Source organism: Leiobunum rupestre, chromosome 3 (genome assembly GCF_980474605.1).
Source record: "Leiobunum rupestre chromosome 3, qqLeiRupe1.1.hap1, whole genome shotgun sequence".
NCBI classification, from domain to species: domain Eukaryota; kingdom Metazoa; phylum Arthropoda; class Arachnida; order Opiliones; family Sclerosomatidae; genus Leiobunum; species Leiobunum rupestre.
In genome coordinates this window covers 19,053,842-19,077,330 of record NC_143386.1, presented here as the reverse complement: position 1 = coordinate 19,077,330, position 23,489 = coordinate 19,053,842, and the positions used below count along the sequence as shown (strand labels likewise).

The following is a 23,489-nucleotide window of genomic DNA, read 5'->3' as shown; positions in this document are numbered from 1 at the left end:
AAATATCTAGAACAAAACCAAAATTGCATTACAAATTCAATCGTATTACTTCAGCTAATCTAACTTATTTAAACGCGTTCATTTGGTAAAAGTAGTGCTAATGTGAATAATCAATTAAGAACACAAAACCTCTATTCAATATAATTACGCCAAAAACACCTACTTAAAGAGATAGAGCCAGCTGGGACACATTTATAATTTTAGAGTGTAAGGAACATAATACGTTAGATTTTTATGTTCCGAATTCTAAAATAAACATGCTTTTACGGATAAGTAGGTCATAAATGTACGGGCGTGTTCTTTGTGTCCTAATGAGTGAAAAATTTCTATTGAACATTGGTCCTAAATTGTTTTAGGCCAAAAAATACCGGACCCAAAACTAAAAAATAGCCGGTGATTTGAAGTTCGGTGTTTTGCCTTGAACCCAATAGTTTCCATTTGATTTTTGACGGTGAAGCGATAACCACATAAGGAAATGCCAAAAGTGCATTTATTGAAGTAGCTGAAGTGTGCTTAATCCTACAATGATTTTTTTAATGCCAATTAATACCAAGAATTGAGTTAAACCGATACTGTTAAACTAAATCAGCAATTTTGTAGACACGAATCTTGTAAGAGGTGAATGTATTTACAAAGATGGATGCTGAGATAGTGCTTCTCATTTTAGAAAACGCACAAGAGCAAAATACCAGTTTTAAGGAAACTGTTGAAGACACGGAATGGTACTGATACATTTTGATTTGCGTAGGAAAAAAATTACACTCACAAAACCACACGGAACGTTTTTTCGTTAGCTGTAATTAATGAGATTTAACACAAGTTGTGTACGCATTATCTAACTTTATCTCCTCTGTACGCATTAGGTCAGGGGGATAAAAATAATTTCGTTATTTGCCTTAAAGAAAGTCAGTTAGGCCCTTTCGATTTTGTTCTGTACTATTAAAGGTAGGATACTTTTTAAAGAACAAAAAAGCGCTTTATCGACAAATTTAACCAGGACACACTCGTGAGAGAGTGCAAAAAGTATCAGAAGCCCTTGAGGAACATGTACTTGTACCAATTTGATTCAGCTAGTTTTTGATTAATACATGTTAATCGATATATGATTCGTCACCTTTTAGTTAACTAAATTACTATACCAAAGTTGATTTAAACCATAATTACTTTAGGTTCTTACTATTGCTGAAAAGGATCCTGGAACAAGAATCCGGCGAGTTGGAAGACAATTGGGTGTAAATCACGTTTTGGTTTGGCGAATTATGCGTTTTCATCAGTTTAACCTTATCACCTACAAATGTTTCGAGCTCTGAACGGCGAAGACTATCCTAGGCAAGTTGACTTTTCTCAGTGGTTTGTTGACAAATTATCTCGTGAACATCAGTTCGGGAGTATTCTGTTAACAGCCGATTAAGTCAATTTTATCCGTTACGGTGTACTCATCTTGCACAACACTCACCAGTGGAGTCAAGATAATCCCCACGCGACTAGTGTTAGATATCATTGAGTGCAGTTTAACCTAAATGTTTGGTGTGGTATTGTTGGTGACCATTTAGTGGGTCCTTTCTCCTCGGTTAAATATTTAGGGAAACTTACAATTTCAGCAAGATAATTTAGCCGAGCTACTCGAAGACATGCCGTTAGAAACGATATATCACATGTGGTTTTTGCATGATGGATTTCCGCGACGTAAGTGCTCATCTTGACGCAACTTTTCCTTTAAGGTTGATAGGTCGTGCTGGAACATTTGCGTGGCCAGCATGATCTCCCGATTTTAAAACACGTATCTTTTAACTCGGGGGCTATCTTTAAGACTTAGTTTACAAGGCTGTTGTTTGGAATGTTGACGACCTGCTTCAACGTATATTTGATGGCTGAGAAACTATCTGAAATACAGTTGGAATCCTTGAAAGAGTTCGAGAATCATTTTCACGACGAGCCCTCAAATTTCAGGCCATTAAGTTTTGTTAAATTATAATAATGATTCAATTTCAACCTAATCCTCGCCTTTGAAGCGCCTGGTATGGGGTGTCCTACGTTCATAACGAGAGCTTAAAACGAAACTGAAACCAACAAAGGGTTTTTTTATTCACGTTGCAACGTTTTGAGAAGCTGAAAGCATTGAATGAAACTATTCTTTCACATATTCATAGAATGACAATAAATTAAGCTAAGTAACGTACAATCATAAGTAACATATGCATAAGAATAACTGTAACGTAAAATCAAAAGTAATAATATCCTTAAGTATGGTGCTAAATTAAGTTGTGAATGGTGTGTTTAACGTACTATCATATGCTACAATGTCCATAAGTATGATTGTGAAACTGTAACGTGGGATCATAAGTAACATAATATAAGCTAGAATGGTACTAAATGAATATGTTAGCGTTTTAACCTGATACTATTGGTTTCCCTTGCGATATCATATTTTAAATAAAGTGTTTTGGACATGCATGATGAAGTAGCTTTACACATACACACATATATATATATATTGGCAAAGAGAACGAAAGCATACAGCACGCCTTTCCAAAGTGGCTCATCGTTCGATGAAAACTCAATCAGAATCCTTAAATATAAGTTTTAAAAAATTATCCAGAATAATTATATTTTTTGTCTCTGCCAAACTCACGCAAGTATATCAATCAGTAGAATTTATTAATGATCCAGGAATACTACCGCGACGTATTGGACATAACTCATTCACCGTTGCGATTAAAATAGTTAATGATACGACAAAATACAGGGCTTTACACATCCCTGGATATTACAATATTAAGTTCGGGTAAAGTGGGTCATTTTATTGGATTAAAAAAAATTCCAATTAAATCAAATTTGTATGATAATTTTATTTTTATACAAATACTTTTATTAAAAAATACGTACTTGATAATAAATGGAGAAACGAAAGTAAGTAAGTTCGCAATAGATTGAGACTTAAGCCGCAAAATCAACCCTAACCCAAAAGCCTTTATGAGCGCAGATTGTACATCAACTTTCCCTTGAGGCGGCTCTTTAAGAAAATTCATTCGCTCTTCTGGTTTCAATTTTCTAAAAAATATATTAAATGGTGATAATTAAAATAAATCTATTGAACGTTTTTTTCAAATTGAATAAAATTGTAGTAATTATAAAATAAGGTAGGTCCTTCATAAACTACGGAACTAATATGCATTTCCTCATAAACTATGAACCTATATTACCTACGAATTCTTCAGGGGTCAGAATACTCATCAGGTCTTCCATTTTCGAGGTCTTAATTTTATATTACAGTACTTGAATAGTTTCATTGATCTCTCAACTAACGGACTCTTAAAAAGTGACCAAGCAATTTGTATTTATGACATTTTGGGATTTTAGCCCTATTCTTAAGTTTTCTTTTAAATAAGAGAATGTCAATTCTGTTAGTTAAATACTATTAATTCGAAATTATAATTCGAATTTATTTTATTAAACCAATTAATATAGACAGAAAATTTATGAACTAAACTCTATGCTACTATATTTGTGAATCCCATTGTGCTTAAGAAACATTTTAGGTCCAGAACCAAATAATCGGAGTTATTTGCTCTTCATGGCGAATGACGTGAGGTCAGTGAACATCAAAGGTGTACGCTTCGATGAAAAATAGATCTAGAAAGACTGATAAATCTAGACCACTTCCGCTTTGAAAAAAGGCACCTACCCGCGAAAATTTTATCATCAATAAATGTTTCACGTTCAAGGCCAACTGTAATGCAATTAGATACATAAATATCTAATAAAAAATTTATTATTTTAAAATATTCCCTGATTTAAATTTACATTATAAACAAATGATTGAAAACATTCTTCATGTATAAACCTATTCTGTTCCGGGAAGATCACGTTGAATAGCTAAATTTTCCCTCTTTAAATGTGTGAATTAACAGAGGGAAAATTAGAATTTCAATTGCTTAGAGCTAGATTTTCTTGAATTCTGGATGACTTATTTATTTACAGAAGCCTGCTTTTAATTTTACCAGCGAAATTTTGGGTAGACCTCGATGATTATACTGTGATCACCCCGAATAATGAAACTTATTGGGGGTGTGGCCTATCTGGACGTGAAGAAACAATCCCACGCTACAACCTAAAACAAATCCGAGCACACGTCTGGCTTCCACTATTGGTGCCAACGATAAAATATAACTTAAAATAAAGCTTTGTCTAGGGGTATGATTTGAAATAAACCTTAAAAGGGATTTAAAGGTTACCAACTAAAACATTTATTAATAAAACACTTAGAAAATATAATTGAACACTACCTAAAACTAAAACTATGGTGCACCTAGATAATTAACTAACTAATAAAATAATACTTAAATCTAGAACAATAAACAAACCTGTTAGGCAGGCTGTACCACGCGAATATAAAAGTTACAACGCACTCTCGTTAGGCGAGATGTACTGATTCTAATTGGGATGTTAAACTAACAATGAAGCGAAGAGGAGATATAGCTTATAGTTTTTAGCATTACGATACTCAAGTGTTCAAGATGTCGAAGAGGTGGATCATACGCTACTGGTGTAACACGTTGGAGCTTTGGTCTGCTCACTCTCAGGAACAGAGCAGTCACACACCTGGCCTGCGGTTGACTGAACGACGGCGATTTAGAGGTGCCGCCCTCAGCGGTCGAGTATCAACTTGACATCCTCGAATACACTGGCGGGTTGACTGTAGATCTACGATTATGTTCCGTCAAATCCTCAAAAAAATTTGCCGCGTTCCTGGTATTGACCGTATTAAATATTTGACTTCTTCACCAAGAGTTTAGCGGTACAAATAGAGGTAGAAAATTGGGACTGCTATTAATGGCAGTTCTTCGACCCGAGAGAAAGATTAACGAACTCCTTTTTTCCTAATATCAAAATCTCATCAACGACTTTTTCTCCTTTTTAAACTCTAATTTGGACACGAGCCCAAACTTCAAATCCTCCGCGCGGGTTTAAGTATACAGAGTCAATTTATATCCACATTAATCTAACGAATTTTGTTGGCACGTGCCGTATAGAAATTATTCCAAACTTTTATAATGTTGGCAACCTTTTATTTAGAATAATTGTAAATGAATGGGAGTTAAAAAAAATAGTAACGGGGAACGTGAACGCCAGAAACGGATGGAAACATTCCACGGTCGAGCGCGGGGATCGCAACTCCTTGGCCAGACAAGTCTCGAATACCCAAAACAGAATCTTTAAGTGACCAGCGCCCAGAAATATAGGTTTTTAACGACCGTGGAATTCTGGATAGTAGAATTAATAATAAAATTAAAATAGTCAATAAAAGTTTTAAAACATCAGAATTCCACGTTACACAGTCTAAAAAATTGTTGTGCTTGCCTTAAGTTTAATGGCTTTTGATAATCTCAAATTTAAGTCTTTAGCGAGTTATTGCCACGTATTAAAACGAAAATGTAAATTCAGAAAACATTATTAGAGAAAATATTTTCAAATATACTTACTTATTTTCCTCTATAGAGAGGGAAGTTGGATAGAGATATTTCTCGAGAAGCGAGCTGTTTCGTTCAGCCCTTAAATCCGCTTTCAAAATTGTCAAATCAGAAATGCTAAGTTGATTTCTAAATCCCTTCTTCATTAAACTATTGGGAGTATATAAACATTTATATTTTTATGTTATTCCTTTGAAAACTAAATTTATGACTGATAAATTTGTTTTATATGGAATGGATAAATCTGAATGTTAAGATTAAAACCTTATCTAAGAAAAGCTTTTCTAAAAGTAATTTTCTATTTTTGCGTTACAGGCGTACCAGGGAGTACAGAACGGGGGATGAAAAGAGGGGGGGTTTGTTCTGCTGCAATGAGCAACACTTTAGCAGGTGCCTCTGCAAAATACGGGACACTTCGACTATTTAACGCCATCTATTATCCGCAGCCATGTGGTTTTTGTTGAGAAATTCAAATTTCACACTCACGTGGTGAAAATAAGCATGGATCATTGATACATAAATCGACTTTCAAAAGCCAAAAGAAAAAAAATTGTAATTATTTTAACAGATCTTAAAATTATTTTATATCATTTTATACAATTTATTTTTCTATTTTAGGGAATGCGTTTAATAAGGCCATGTTTGAAGGCTTAAGGTTTGAAATATGATACAAAATTATATTTACATTGATTTAGTAAGTATGATTTAAGTTGTATTGTATCCTAAAAATGATACGCTTTACTCTAGAAACTTGGAATATTGCCAGTCGTAAGATATTTTAAATATTTACAATTAGGATCTACATAATCTAATGAAAAACAGCAGAAGCCACTTCCTCCATAAACAACAAAGCCACAAAAATGAGGTAGATGGCGCAAAAAGCCGTATCTTGTCCCGTATTTTGCCAACCTTTCCACCCACTTTCAACCCACCCCACCTCGATTCTCTAGCTTCTTGGTTGAGAACCCTTAAAGATCTAGCAAAACGACTCCCGTTCTGCACTCCCTGGGCGTACGAAGCACTGGTTCTATTTGCAGATCAGTGTGCGGGTTTTAAATATTTTAAATCCGAAATATAGAATTAAGCTCTAACGAGAAAATTGTTCAACTACGAAATAACAAGTGAAAAAAGCCGTTTTATAAGTTACGCATCGACGTGTGTGTATTCAATGGTCAATTATATCGGTCCCTATTTGTCAAATTGAATTTGTGACCGGAAACGCCAAATATCGTTTTTGGCAACTTTTTTAATAATGATGTTACGCCCTTGAAACCTGCATTTTTGGATTCACAAGGGTCGATTAATATTTAGAAAGTGTTATTGTTATCCAGCTACGTCGAACGGCTGCTAAGATATGGCCTATCGAACATTCGGGTCTCATTCGGAAAATTCTAAAATGCTCGAGGCGACCGAGAAATAATATATTATTGTTGAGGAAAAAAACAACTTTCGTCGTTTAATTGCGGGTAACACAAAAAGCATATATATATTGATTTAACGAGTTGTTGGAATGCTGTGGTTATATGCCGGATTAATAATATTGATTAATTAGGCATTTTAGAATTTTCCGAATCAGACCCGAATGTTCGATAGGCCATATCTTAGCAGCCGTTTGACGTAGCCGGATAACAATGACACTTTCTAAATATGAATCGACCCTTGTGAATCCATAAATGCAGGTTTCAAGGGCGTAACATCATTATTAAAAAAGTTGTCAAAAACGATATTTGGCGTTTCCGGCAGATATGGAAATGCTACACGTGAATCAAGACATATGTATGAAAGATATTAATAAAATATTAAAAAATAAAATTGGTTTCAACTTGCTATCATTCATAGTTTTTGAGATAATCGCAAATAAGTGCCAAAATCCCAACGCCCGAAGACTTATTTAACAGTGTACGTTTCCTTACCAAAATTAACAACCAAACTTTCACTCAGGCACTATCGCAAAAAACATGTTTTTTTTATTTAAATGATTATAATAAAAACCTAACTACTCTTAATATTATAACTTCAACAACTATCATTCGGTTGAAAAATATTAGGATTTGGAACTAAATATTAAATATATAATGAATATCTTCGTGTATATGGCGCCCCCAATTAAAGTAAATTAGGAACAAGTATTCTTTACACACTACTTTAATTATATTGAAATATAAATGATTTAAACACGATGAATTTGCTGGATTTAGAAGCCTCTACATCGGCACCTCTTTTCCTTTTCCGATAATAATCGCCATTCACTTTACCATATGTAATATAATTACTCATAAGTATGCCTCTGTATAACATTTACATTGAAAAAAATTCAATGAGACCTTGTTTCACGCGGAACATACATTAAGCGGACCCAAAAATTCAAAAATGCTTAAAATCCTTGTGATATTGAAAAGGTTACCATGTAAATGATATCATGTGATCGCGAGGCACGAGCTAAACTAGACTTGGGCAAAGCCAGAAACGCGCGAGGAATTCTCACTAACTTCCGTTTCCCATCAGTAAAGTTGATGACGCGTACTTCGTCACGGAGTTGTAAGTGACGTAATTTACGTCATATCCCGTGAACAAGGTTTCATTAACGAAAATGTTTTTATGGCATACTTATGAGTGATTATGTTACATATGGCTTAACGTTAAGACATTTTCTACTAAAACACTTTTATTTAAAGTTAGGAACTGTGTCAATAATAGTACTGTTTTTAAAAATTGTAACTTTTTATTTATAAATAGGACTATTACTGACGCTGTTCCTAACTTTTACCGTTTGTTGTATTTAACCAAAACTAACGTGAAAGGCTTAGTTTTTTTTAATTACTAATATGTTAGGCACATTGAATAGTTCTGCTATCCTAACCTTTATAATAAACGATAATCATGTAACAATAGCACAAATATAAACTTATTTTTAAATTTTTGATTATTTGTTACGAACTTTAAAATTACTAAGTAACTGAAACTGACACCTAATAGATTAGTACCTATAATTATCTGCTGAAATCTTGATAAAATTCTTTATAAAAATATGAGACTCCTTCGGTTAAAGTCTGTTAAACAACTAGAAATCTCCATAATGGCCTTTCGATATAGACTACATTCTAAATTAACGATTTGGACTAATTTCACAACAAACAAGTTGCTTTTATTGCTTACTTCGTACATCGTGGGTTCTGTTCTACCGATAATTTAATATTATATACTGGTTAAATTGCCAACGAGATCGAATAAAGATAAGTCCGTTCTTCGCAAGGGGTGCTCACGCTTGATTTAAAATGGTCAATTTTTTTTTCTTTTATGTGTCAAGGGTCTGACACCAACGTCACGATTTAAATAAGTTGTATTATGTCCTCGGATTATATTTGCTCTGACTTTTGACTACCTAACCAAAGTATTTTTTTTTATATTTTTTAGCGTACTTTATAATAATAATAATAATAATAATCAGCTAGGCTAATACCCAAGGCACCACCTTAGGCCTAAGTCATCAAGCGACTTTTGAAGCCATTAATTCAGGTGGCCGGTTACAATGCGTAGGAGGGTGGTGGCAAGCCCTGCATGCCACGTGATCGAGCCAACAGCTCCCTACACTAACTATTACCGTTAACCTCGACAAGTTTTTATGGAAGGGGAAACTGAAGAACTCGGGGGAAAACCCCTTAAACCAGTGGGGAGAGAACTTGCAAACTCAACGCAGAAGGAGTTGTTCCGAGTTTTCATCCAGTGCCACAAGCTGGGATCGAACCCGGCTCCTCTTGCTGCGAGGCGAAAGTGCTAACCACTCCGCCACCCCACGTCTGAAACTCTAATCGTTTGCTTTAATGACGTAGTGGTCAGACCCTACCACTTTCTTTTAGTCTCGTATTTTAAGGCTTCAAAAACGTCCGCGCGAGCAAACCTAGGAAGTAGTTTACATCTGCCCCAATACTTGTTTTGGGTGACGTAGGGTACGCGACGATTGTATTAATAGTTGCAGGATATTTAAATACGGAGCAGCTACAAAAGAGCGAGAAATGGCTTGTTACAATAGAAAACAGAGTAATTAAATACGGAATAACTACAGAAGAAGCAGAAATTTATTTTTCAATAAAAAACAGGGAATGTGCATTCGGAGAAGCTACAAAGAGACAAAGAGGGCTGGTTTCTATGGAAAACAAGGTAATTAATTACGAATCAGCTACAAAAGAGCCAGAAATTGGTAACCTAACTTAACCTAAACCTAACCTAACCTAACCTAATGGTAGAATAGAAAAAAAACTGGAGAAAAAACAAAAATGACAAATGGAAAACATTTTATAAGATAATAAGGAACTAAAATCTTAGTTTAGTCTACAACTATTAATACAATCGTTGCGTACCCTACGTCACCCAAAACTAGTATTGGGGCAGATATAAACTACATAAAGTTATGTATTTGTACCCCGCCGTTCCGCTAGGCCCTACGGCGGCCCACAACACTCAACCAGGTCCGGACAAAAATGCGCTTTGCGAAACAAACGTTCGGCCAGTGAGAGAGATATAAGAACAGGCTCACATATGGCAAACAAACGCCCTCATCACGGCCCAACAAAAGGCGACACCATGGGCCTGCCCGAGAACCCATCCTCGCACAGCTGAGGGCTACAGAGACTTTCTCTTCCACTGCAAAAACCATCCCCGATAAGGTTATCAAATGACAGGTATGGAGCGAACCATCGCGCGAACCCAAAGTCCGAGCCCAGCAACCACGAACACACCCGTCACCCCTCCGGCTGGCGGCGAAGGGGGCGATGCGAACTGGCGCGCAAGCCCAGAAATCAGGCCCGGCAGCCGCGAACGACACCAGTGACCCCATTAAGGACAATCCGGATAGGGACAGTGATACCTGTGCAAATCAGCCGCAGGTTATTAGCCATACGTTGCCCGGCTCTCGCCACGAGGAGGCTTTGCAATCAGGATTTAAGAGAGATATATAAACTACAGTCCAAACCTATATTAGCGTCTCTAGCAACCTTGCGTTCTTCGACAGTGTTTTAATAAAGCCGTTGTAAACTGAGAAATTAGCCGCCATTAATAGTTGGATAACTTGGGTACAACTGATAACACGACGACGACGACCATTTGTAGTAAGACTACAGTGCTACGGGAAATTAACCTAAGTTAGTATAGTCAGATCAACATTTGTACCAGATTACGTCTCATATTATTGTTTCTGCTACAGCTTAAATTTTCAACTTGGCGCACGTGGAAGGGAACTAATATAGTAAAGCGAGGTACACGAAAGGTAATAATATATTTTATACAGTTGTTCTGAACTAAATATTATATGTAAATAGGACATATTTTATTGATTTTGTTTACTTACTTTGAAATTTTTCTAGGGGCACAAAAATATTTTTAAGGGGGCACCGAGACATTTTGAGGGGGCACCACGGGGCACTCTCAGATTTGTTTGAGGGGGCACAAATTATTTTTGAGTGGGCCAGGCCCCCTCAGGTCCCCTCGTTGGCTACGTGCCTGTTTGCGCGGCTACTCATGACGTAAATATTGTAAGCCTATATCAAGCCATGAGGTAAATATGGCGTATTAAACCATTTTTCCTTGAAAAAGGGTTGTTTGTGGGTTTTTTTTAAATAACCTTATCAAGCATCCACCTGAACTGCTAGTGTACGATTAAGGTCCTGTCGCACTGAAAATACCCATGACTTTCATGTTTTCCTCAGGTGAAATATCGTTCGTCTAATTATTATCGTAGTCAAACAGCGAATCGTAGCTTCTTGGCCGTTCAATTAAGATGAAAAAAATTAAATATGCCTAATTTAGGCCTGCGGCAGCCATCTTACCTTACCTAGCCTAAGCTTGCTTCAGCCCCCTAACCTAACCGAACCTCAGCTCAACCGGAACTATAGCCTGAACTTCACTTGAAATGTGAGATAATCTTTAGTATCATGTATGACGTTTTATTTAAGGCAAATAATGCACCGCCAAATTTTATATTTCTGCTGCTTTAACATTTGTATTCATATTTAAGACTGATGAAAAATAATACCTTTGGTTGAAGAAAGGTTCCACCCAGCTCGATGGGCTTTAAATACTTGGCTTCTTTATCGTTTAGTAATGATAAAAAGAAGAGAAGAACTATAGATGAAAGTTGAACAATGTGAAATATTAAATCAAATGGCTCATCTGTAAAATCCTAGAAAGTAATAGAATCTCATTTAAAATCACAAGACTATCGCTAATTCGCTACCAGTTTCCATTGCTTAAAACATTATGTTATTTCAAAATATAATCCGAATTTTTCCTTTAGAATATATTTCGGAAAATCTACTTATCCTTTAAAAACCGATCAAGTTCTTTATTTATTCCTTATTAACTTTTAAAAACCAAACCTCTGAAGATTGCCCCTTCTTGATCGTATATAATTTATCTATATGTGCACTTCATAGATCACCGGTCATTCTCAACAACGCGAAGAATTTCCTTTTGAACAAGATGGATATCGGTGTGTCTGTCCACAATCGTACTCTGATATCGAGAGGACCTAATCAACATACTTTGTAGCGGTGTTCGTTCATCTTCCTGAGACGACAGTTATAATTTGATAGTGTTGAACTGTCTAAATGTGTATTTCTGATAAATATTCAAAAGAAGTGACCTTCTCCCAAAGATCCTCTTCTCAAACGAATTGCAAGAAAGTATAGGGAAGCTCTTTTGAATAAAAGTTAATATTATTCACTTAAGATAAATTAAAAATACTAGTTACGTAAACTTTATATTAATTATCTTATGATTTGCTATTTAAATCGTCTGAAATTAATTAATTTCATCAAAAACGGGTAAAACGTATTAAACTATTTAAATGAACTTTAGTGAAATAATCTACTTAAACTAAAGCTATTTTCTCTTTAACAAATGTGTATTTTATACTCCGGGAAAATGTGAAGTCAAATTTAATCGTTGATTGAAACCCATTCATGCTGGAAGAGTAAGCTTCATTATCCCAAAAAAAATTCGACCATTTTTTCTTTGGTTCCCTAAAGCTTAAGTTTCCGACGGAAGCACACTTATATGGATTGTTTCCTTCCCCCTGGCAGGCCAGTGGGAAAATGAGCCATGATGGATCGTTTCAACAAACCGATTCTCGTAAGTATAAATAAATACATTTATGTATTAAGATTTTTAAACATTTGTATCGATTTAAATTATCTACTGTAAAATAATCTATTAAATATTTTATTTAGAACTAAAGATCACAGCATACATTTAAACTATACAGGGTGTTACGGATGAGTAAAAGCTATTCATAAATTGAAGGACGTGTTTTTTGGGTGCTAATGATTCAAAAATATCCTTTGTTTCAGATTTTTGGGACCACAAACACCGTGCCCAAAACAAAGAAATTGCCAGTAATGTAGAGTTGGGTGCCTTGAACATAATTGTTTCAATTTAATTTTAAATTGATTTTATCAGTGAAGCAATACAAAATGCCAAAAGATCATTTTAGAAGTGTGCTAAATCATACAATGATTTCATAAATGCCAAGTTACAGTATTTTAAAGAATCGAGTTTAATCGACACTGTTAAATAAGCAACTTGTACGAGTAGAATGGCTAGTTAAAACGGCTCTATTGGGACATATATATTACTTAGCGAAAGAAAAAAATTACACTGACAATACCACACCGAACGTTTTTGCCTAATCCGTAATTAATTAGATTAAACACAAGTTGTGTAGGTGGTATCTAGCTTTATCTCATCTGAACGCATTAGTTGCGGGGGATAAAATTTAATTTCCGTATTTGCTTTTAAGAAAGTCATTTAGGTTCTTTAGACTTTGTTCTTTACTATTAAAGGTAGGGTGCTTTTGAAAGAACAAAATAAAGCGCTGTAGTGAAAATCCATTATTTTCTATCAAATATTAAGAAAAGTACGGTGTATTTTACTATTTCCCAGTACCTTATGTGCGGGTGTGCTCTAGGGAAAAGTGCAGAAGCCCAAAGATTATTCCGAGTACAGTCCCATCAAAGACCGGTACCAGATCGACGCCCATTGCCGCTGTTCACCGAGAAAAATGTCTGTAATTTTAACAGTAATATTTTACAGTTTTCGATTGTGCATAAGCTTTAACAAGTTTTACTGTCAATTGGAAAAACAGCTAAGTTGTGTTTTTTAATATACCGAAAAAAGCTGTGTTTTTCACCAAATGAGTGTAGCTATTACAAACAACTGTAATTTTTACGAAATTGTTATGTAAATTGTTATACACAATTTTAACTGTATTTCTCTACTACGAGAAACTGTTTTATTTACAAAACGAATGCAACTTCGCTCCTCTCCAGGTATAGAACTAAATTTTTATGAATCTTAAAAAACCAAAATCCAAAAAAATATTATACAATGTGCTAGTTACGTGTATTGGTATACATGAGATATTACCGTGAATTGCCTTTTTCTCAACGGAAACTACAACTTTCTAATTCTTAACTGACCTGGTATCTTAAATATTTTTTCCCTCTAATTCTACTTTCGAACCAAAGCTAGAGTTGGCAACATTCCTCTTTTTCTCATATCTTTTGTCCGAAGAGATTGAGTGTGTCAAAGAGAGCGAACGTGAATTCTAAGAAAAGGGTCGAGTCAAAACGTCCTTGATGGGTTTTTTCCTAGGGTCCTTCATGAGAGAGGCTAGCTTTCAGCGTTGCCAGACGTGCGATAATGTCATTGAAATTTTTAGGCCGTACTAAAATTTTCATGGCGTGAGATATCGTACCAATAATGAAATTTAACGCCTTAAATAAATGCGCGATAATTTTCAAGGAAAATCGATAATTTTTTTACCTTGATACGATAATTTCAGATATTCGGTCTTGTCGTGCGTGGAAATTATTGGGCTGGCCGCTCGGTCAACACGTGTTTCAGTATTCAAGGAAAGATAGGCTTAGTTTCTTGGATATTTTAGAGCACTTTTAGTTCGGAATAAATTGTTATCTAGACTAAAAGTTTATTGAAATAATTCGAAGCAATTTGGTAAGTAATTTTGTTATTATATTCCAGTCACACATATATTTATATCAGTATTTTCAGCGAAGGAGGATTCAAAGGAAAACGACTACATCTAGTATTTCAGTATATGGATATTTCTGAACTGGAATATATCAAGCTAAAACAAATTTACGATTTTTTTATATATTTGAGCAGTAGGTCTATTTAATTATCAGTATAAAGGATTTACCTTTACAGTAAATTTAAAACTTGATGAAATCGATATTATTTAATATTAACATAATCTAAAAATGTAGTTTAAATAAAAATCGTTTTTAAATATATGAATTTTAAATTCTTTAACTTTATTGGGTACGATCAGTAATGTTCAGTCAACGAAAAAAACCGATGGATTTGATATTTTCCACTGATGAGCTTTTTCGTCATAATGACGTCGTAAGTTGTTTAAGTTTAACGCTTTTATTCAATCATCGGTGTTTTTTTAAATGTCGTTGAATTTATAGTAGTTTAACGTCAGTAATGACGTCAGTCATCGGAAAAACCTGCTCTTCCAGCCGATGACTGCGGTGAGTCACCGATAACCATCGTGACGTCAAAACAGGAAACGCGAAAAAGCGAACAGTAGGAAACCGATGTCAGCGATTACTAGTCGGCGAGTCCGATGAGCGCTGCTGAACATACCCAATATTTAATATAAAATGAAATTTAAAATATTTTTAGATTTAAATTTAATCATTTATTCATTTTCAATTTTGAAAAACTTAAACACTTGGTTTTTAAACAATTAATCATATTAATATTTGAATAAAGTGTATTTTAAAAATCAATTTGAAGCTGTAAAATTACTAATAATTATTTTTTTAATATTATTATTATATGAAAAACTAAATGAACTCAAATTTATTATTTAAAAGTCTCATGATTTTTGCACGATTTTAATGTCTTAGAGCTTGAGTTGTAATTTTAAAAATTAAATTAACTTACTTTGCAATTTAGTTAAAAACCTCAAAAATATATCAAAAAGTCTATAGTTTATCTCGTTATTTAATTTTCCAGAAATTTGAGTTTATTATGAAATTTTATAATTCTTAGTTATTTCTTTCAGAGATAAATGATTTTTAAATGTGCATTAAACAGTTGCTTGGGTTATTCAACAGTTAATTATAGGCAATACGTTAATCATTACTCTCTTCACAAACATTTACCAAATATTAAATATCCTTGCAATGTTGATAATTGTGGAAAAGTATATAGAAATTTCAAATCATTTCTTAGTCACGCGCAACGTTGGCATAAAGATTATTTTTATGCAGCTCTGAAATCTTCGAATGAAGCCTTTGACACAAGTTTAACTGAACAATATTCATGTAGAGTTCAATCTTGTCAGTTCGTGTTCAAAGCATTTAAAGATTTAATTTCACATTTGAAAAATCATATAAGGGAAAGAAAAGTAGTTTCTTGCCCTTTTGAAAAATGTCCAAGACGAACATATGCAAAATTGAATTCTTTTACGTGCCATTTAAGTCGTTACCATAAAATCGAATTATCAAAAAGTCAAATAAACGTTGATATTACAAATGAAAATTTTCAAATATCTGAAACCGAAAGAATCGGAAATAATGAAATTGAAAAAATAAATATAAATGAACTGGTATCATTAGATGAAAACCATTCAACAGAAGGAAACAAAAATATTGAAAATTCCATCACTACATTAAATAATAACTTGTATGAAAAAAATTTGGGTCTTTTTTATCTCAAACTTCAAGCAAAAAAATTCGTTCCAAGTTCTACGATTCAATTTATATCGGAGGAATTAAAATACTTAAGAGAAGTGGAATACTCATTATTTTCTGAAAATTTGGGTTTAGTACTAAAATCGTCAGGGATTGATGAAGAGGTTATAAAAATTGTTAAAGGAAAATTACCTAACATTAATATTGCTCAAAAAGATAAGGAAAATTTTTCTTCAATTCATCGTCGGCATGCGTACTATAGAGATCATTTGAATTTCGTTGAGCCCATTCCAGTGCTGTTGGGTTATTTCGAAGGAGAAAAAAGGTTTTATCATTATGTACCGATAAAAGAGTCGCTCGAAATAATTTTTTTTGTCAAATAATGAAGTGCATAAAATACTTCAATTTTCTAAGCCCACCTACGAATTTGGGAAAAAACAGTATCTCAGAGACATTAGTGATGGAAAAATATTTCGAAAAAAATATGAGGAAAATTCATTACAGCTACTAATATTCCAAGACGCGTTTGAAACCGTTAACCCCTTAGGATCAGCCAAAAGTCAACACAAAATATTAGGAGTATATTACACACTTGTTAATATCCCGCCTGAATTAAGGTCTACAGTGGATCACATACAACTAATATGTCTATGTAAAGATCAAAACGTTCAAAAATTTGGCATTAAAAAGTTCTTCGAAAAATTGATTTTTGATCTAAAATATCTTGAAACTGAAGGCATTACTTTGAGAAATGGTGAAAAATATAAAGTTTTTGTGGTATGCCTTCTGGGGATAATCTAGGACATTCGGAAATTGCAGGTCTTCAAAAATCATTTTCTCGTGGACATTTTTTGTCGCTTTTGTCTTGTTACGACTGACCAAATAGCCAATTCTAAATATTTTCCTAAAAGAACTGTGGAATCTTACGAAAATGATCTTGAAGCGCTTAGGATGAATACTGAATTGAAAATAAGCCGTGGTTTAAAATTTAATTATCCCTTTAACGAATTAAGAAATTTTCATGTTTGTGATCCCGGCCTAGCTCCTTGTCTAGCACATGACTTATTTGAAGGAGTAGTTGCGTATGACCTTCATTTATTCTTATCTCATTTTGTAAAAGAAAAGTGGTTTTCATGGAATTATTTTAATTGGCTTATCGATATAAGGAAAGGATGCGGGAAACAGACCATGTCACACTAAACCTAATTGTAAAAGACTTAGTGGGGATGCTTCCCAAATATGGTGCTTGTTGAGACTTCTGGCCCTAATTATACACAAACGAATTAACAACTATGGTGACACTGTATGGAACCTTTATATACAACTAAAAAAAATTGTCGAAATTGTTTCTGCCCCAGTAATTTCCAAAACTGATGTCGTAGTTCTATCGAGCAAACTTCAGGATTACAAAGCCGAGTTGTTAAAATTATTCCCACAATATCAACTCAAGCCTAAGCACCATTTTTTATTTGAACACTATCCTGAACTTATATTGCATTTCGGACCGCTAATTCGTCTTTGGACCTTACGTTTTGAAAGCAAGCACGAAGTATATAAAAAGTACGCTAGAAATACTAAAAATTTCATCAATATTACAAAAACTCTAAGTGAAAAGCACCAATTTCAACAAGCATATATAGCTTCGGGTTCACCATTTCCTCCGGAATTGCAATTTATTAATTCCAAATTTAAAAAATTGGAAACCTTTGACGAGAACTTTAAAATCGAAATTGAAAGACTGAAAATAAACTTTTCTAAAACATTACTATTAGATAAAATAGATTATAGAGGAACTACATACGAAAATGACTTGTTTGTATGTATTTATGTTTCAGAAAACGAAATTATCTTTGGTCGTATAGGAACAATGCTCTTGGAAAACCAAACAAATTTGTTTTGTTTTGTTCAAATCTACTCATCAGTGTACAATAGAAATATTCATGTTTATGAACTGTTTAATCGTATGGACCCAAAGATAATCAGTATATCATTATTGCCCGATTATTATCCTTAACACTCATATAATATTTCTACAAAACATGTTATCAATTTAAAGCATGGTGTTATTCATTAATAGGTAATTTTAATGAACAAAATCATTAGTTAAAACTTTACCAATGTTATTTTGTCTTTTATAGATGGCATGCACAGGAGGTATTGTAAATAGCGATGGGATATCAGCTCTTGCAAAATTGGTCAAAGGTGTTTTCCCCTCGGCACCACAAAAACAAATTGAACAAATAACAGCTCAATTGCAAGACCTTGGGGTTGAGAATTTGGCAGATATGGCTTTAGTTGATGAAGCAATGCTTAAAAGTGAATTTCTAAAGCCAATTCAAGCTCGTAAGCTGGTTCTTTATGCGAAAACACAACTGGAAACTACGTCTAATAGAGGTAAATATAACCACTATTATACATCAATATAAATAAAATTAATATACTATTTTTAGGTACAAATGAACATCTATGCTCTAGTACTACGAATTCTTCTATGGCTAAACCTACCAGCTCATCGTCAAACACGTCTAACACTAATAAAGACAATAGCAATATAGATTCCCAAGCTCATTCGGTAAGAATTTAGAAAAATAATTTCAAACTTTATTTATTTTATTAATATATAAATAATATATATAAAAATTATGTAAATTAGGTATTTTATTTAAATATTTTTTAAAACATGGCAGGTCACTATGGATCAAAGTACTAGATGGATAGATAGAGAAATACGAAATTTCTTTAAGTGTTTTCAACAAAAAAGAAAAAATTAAACAGTGTTTTCCGCTTCAGAGGAAACATTTGAGCGAAGAAATGGAAACTTTAGAATTTAAACTTAAATGGCCTTTAATTTTTGAAATAAGTGGTGCGAATTCATATCTAGAAAGACTGACGTCAAAGAACTTTAAAGATCAATTTAAAAAGTTCTTCTTGCTTAAAAGTAACATGTTGTGCAATTTTTTCTCAAAAACTGAAAAAGAATCGACAAAGAACATACTACTTGAAATTAGAAACGCGGATAAATCCGAAACTACAGACAGTCCTGTCAAACAGTCTATAGTCGCAGGTGTAGTTAAATTAATAGTCAACCACTTTAAGGAGGAATATAGACAAATTTTTCCAATTGTAGAGGTTAGTATATGGATTTTACATACTTGACACCTACCAGTTTAAGAATCAGAGGGGATATAACCACACTTAGAAAGTCTGTAAGCCGATTACTATTAGATTAGCACTGTAAAGGGTAGGGACTTGGAAAGAGTACGCGTAATCTCATTAGTACAGTACACTGATTTAGTGATGAGCCCCTCGGGAAAATTCACTGGCATATATTATACTTATAGTATTAAAGTTCTACTTTACCATAAGATCAATCAGCGTGTTAACTAAATTTTTCTTAAAGCCTGGAACTCCCCAAAGTGCGATTGAGCCAAAATTGCCTCTAAATCCTTGCTTAGTAGTTGTTGGTATGTTACTTAATAAAATCACCGCAATCATACTGAATATTAATAATTTCTCAGATTTGACTCATAATAAATTCATAGGTGATGGAATGAAAAATGCTCACCATTTCATAGTAACCACTGACGGCAAAATTGTCAATGATCATTTTCAAGGGAAAGACATCATAAAAGCATTATCATTTTTTTTGGAATGTTTTATTTATTCAACATTCAATACCCTGAAAAATGCCAATCTACACTTGAATTTTTTCAAAGGTAATTAGATCAATTTATAATATTTCACATTCTTTTCTCGGTTTATAATTTTATTTACTAATTTTACAGATATATAGTTAAAATAAACCCAAAAAATGGAAAGGATGTTGCCAATTCCAAAGTTCTCAATTTAATAAACAAGCTCTCTAATTTTGATTGGATGCAGTGAGTGCCAGAAAAATAATATCGTTATAATTATTCATCTCAAGGCTAATTTTTTAATTAAATTGAGAATAATAATTCCTATATTATTAGCATATAGAAACATTTTCATTCCATTTTGTTTTTCTTTTTCTCTTTAACATTGTTTTAAGTTTAAAATTTAATATAAACGAACTTAAACTTAAAATGAATTGCAATTTCTTTAAATATATCTTTTTTTCAATTTCTTTTATTTTAGTGTAAAAAATGTTCTTAATTGATTTTGTTAATAGTTTTTAGAAATATATGGTTTTTCTGATTTTGCTAAATTTAAAATCTTATATTCTTAGGATTGTTTTAAAAAAAATCTATTACTGAATTAACCAAAACTATTGTAATTTAAACTTAAGTTTTAAATAGTGTTGTAACAATTTTTTTTGAATTTTTAGCGGTTTAATTCAGTATATTTCACTCTTTCAGTAATTTTTACCTAACGGATAATGCTGCAAATATTCTTTGTAATGTCTACAGCTTCTAACTAATGAATAAAGAGTTTATTGCAAATTTTATAAAACAAAGAACTATATTTTTGACAATTTATTCAGATATAGGTCAAAGGGGTAAAGTTGTTGAAATAACAAATAATTTACACAGTTTTGTAGTTGTAACATTAACAAAATGTTGAGGAAACTACTGACCGTTTTCTGTTTATTTTACAGTTTTTTATTTGTAAAAATAACAGCAAATGTCGTATTTTTAACAACTTAGGTTTACAGATTTTACAGTTATCGAATTGTAGAAATTACTGATTTCTTTTGGTAATTTGTACATTTATATGATTGTAAATTAAACATATTTTGTTGTAAAAATTACCTTTTACTTTCTGTATTTTTTACAGAAAATTTCAACTGTATTTTTTACAGAACTATTTCTGTTGTATAAAAAAACTGTACTTTCGGTAAAATATACTGAAACTTACTGGCATATTGTACTTCCAGTAATTTTCTGTAAATTTCACAGTGCATTTTTCTCTCAGTGTTGACTGACGCTTGAGAGAACACGGACAAGTTAAACCAGGCCAAATTCGTGAGAGAGTGCACAACGTATCAGAAGACATTGAGGAACAGGTACCTACAAGAATTTCTTTCAACTAGTTTTAGCTAGTTATGACTCTTCTTGCCTTTACGTTAAGTAAATCACTTTAGCAACGTGAATTGAAATAGTAATTACGTTAGGTTCTTACCATTGCCAACAACGATCCTGGAACAAATATCTGACGAGTTGGGAGACAATTGGATGTAAATCACGTTATGGTGGTCTGAAGTCTAAATGGTCATCAATCTCACCCGTACCATTTTCTCTGTTGTTTGTTGACAAAGAAGGTCGAGTTTTCTGTTAACAGTTCATCAAGCCAATTTTTCATAATGGCTTACTCAATTTGCATAACACTCACAAGTGCATTCAAGAAAACACCCCAAGGGGCTAGTGTTAGATCACATCAAGTGCATTTAAGCCTAATTGTTTTGTGTGATATTGTTGTTAACCATTTATTTGGTTCTTTTTTCCTTCTTTCTAGGTTAAATGGTTAGGCATACTTACAATTAACTTGAGATAATTAACTAGAACTAATTGAAAACGTGCCAATAGAAACGAGAAGGCGAATGTGGCTTCTCTTCATTGTAGGGAGATACGTAAGAGCTCAGTTTTCTTTAAGGTGGATAGGGCGTGGTGGACCAGTTGTGAGGTCAGCCCGATCTACAGACTCAAACCTTACTGTTGAAAAAACAGCAAGTATGGTTTATAATTTACAGCAAGGTGCAGTTGAAGTGGGATAACAGTAGTTTGTCGTAAAATTTACAGCTTTCTGCTGTATTTTGAAGAAAACAGTAGCGACTGTAAAAATTCATTTTCGTACTGTTTTTAAAATGAGAGTTATATTAAAATTAACAATATGAAACCGTGGTTGACGTTTTATTTCAAAAATGAGTAAAATTTACCACGCGTTGCTGTTTTTTCTGTTATAAACGGCAAGCTCTTGTATATAAAACAACTAAATTATTATTTAGTTGTCAAAACATTTTTTGAAATCGCACAAGTTTCATTTTAGTTTTAAATATAATAATATCCGATAAAAATATTTTTATATACTCTTTTGTATAAGTAGTACCCTACGAAAAATGCTCTATTAATTACAACCCTTGTTCATCGTGTGCTTAATAATTTGAAACCAAGTTAATAGTTTACTTTTCTTTGGTTGTCCCTATAACTCTAAAGTACAAAGGCTCTACCTAAACATGATCAACTCGAGTTGTAGTCATTTTTGGTATTTTAGATTATATTATTCTGTTCGATTACAGAAATATTAAGACAAAACATCTATTATAATAATTTTAATAATTGATTAAAACCTTTATATATATCTATCATAAATTGATTAATAAAATATTTAAAAAATTTAATTAAACCAATGTGATAATTGTTTGATACGTAAAATTTTGGATGGAATTTGAAGGTTGTTAATAGGTTCTGTACTAAATACATTTGATAACTAAAACTACGGCAAACACTGGAATTTTACAAACATTTGAATTTACTGTAAAAACTGCCTGCATTTACCGTCCCAGCAAACACAAATCGGCCCTGGGACGTCGCAGCATGGTCCATAGAGCCCAGCTTGGTCCCGTCAAAAATTCGTCCTACGGGACGAATAACGGACGTCCCATTTTAGTCCTCGTAGAACCAATTTCGCGACATCCGATATTCAGCCCAATCGACGTCGCATGGATCTCCACTATTCGTCCGAAATGTTCAGTCCATCAATGCTATCTAGAGGTGCGTTTATCAGCAATTAATTTTAATTTTTTTCACCTGTATTTGTATTTGAGCTGATAATGATTAATGAACCACAAAATATTAATTTTATTAAGCATATTATTATTTAAATTTACGAGTTTATTAACGTGAATTAACGAAATTACGTGTTAAATCAAAACTACTTAATTATTTAATTAATTTTATCTGTTCTTAATTTTTATATTGGCTTATATTATTATTTTCATTATTTTCATTTGATTAATTATTTCTACAATCACAGCCAATTACTGCGAAAAAGCTGATCTAAGTTGGCCGAGATAAAGTCCTTTTAAAATATCTGGTAGCCCAGTTTGTAGTTTCATTTTTACGACGCCTGTTGCATTTATCAAAGACTCAGATTTAAGAAGTTAAGAAACCAGTTTATTCCAACTTAGTCGATGTGGTTACAAGATGAAAGAGACAGCACAACTACATTAAAAGTAAAATGAGAGTGCCTTATATACATTAAATTATCGGCATAAAAAATGAACTACCAAACATAGTTCTTTAAATTAAGTGTGACGTAAAAAAGGTTCTTGTTGATTTAATGATTTAAAGCGTAAACATTCTCCCCAGCAATGACGTAGTCA

General features: G+C 33.1%; 1 protein-coding gene across 1 annotated transcript; it reads right to left on the bottom strand.

The window, feature by feature from the left end:
- Positions 1-2,257: 2,257 nt before the first annotated feature.
- LOC149949750 (uncharacterized) lies at positions 2,258-10,305 on the bottom strand. Its single transcript, XM_090169486.1, has 5 exons — positions 10,208-10,305; positions 5,484-5,621; positions 2,887-3,051; positions 2,396-2,569; positions 2,258-2,324 (listed from the first exon to the last, which is right to left on the bottom strand). Exons 1-5 carry the CDS (start codon positions 10,303-10,305, stop codon positions 2,258-2,260), a joined length of 642 nt encoding a protein of 213 aa, XP_090025612.1.
- Positions 10,306-23,489: the final 13,184 nt, after the last annotated feature.

Coding starts and splice junctions, on each gene's coding strand:
- LOC149949750 (XM_090169486.1), bottom strand. CDS start 10,305: ATGGGGTCACTGGTGTCGTTCGCGGCTGCCGGGCCTGATTTCTGGGCT. Junction 5,622..10,207: donor GCCAGCCGGAGGGGTGACGG/GTGTGTTCGTGG, acceptor TACTCCCAATAG/TTTAATGAAGAAGGGATTTA. Junction 3,052..5,483: donor CTCTCTATAGAGGAAAATAA/GTAAGTATATTT, acceptor TATATTTTTTAG/AAAATTGAAACCAGAAGAGC.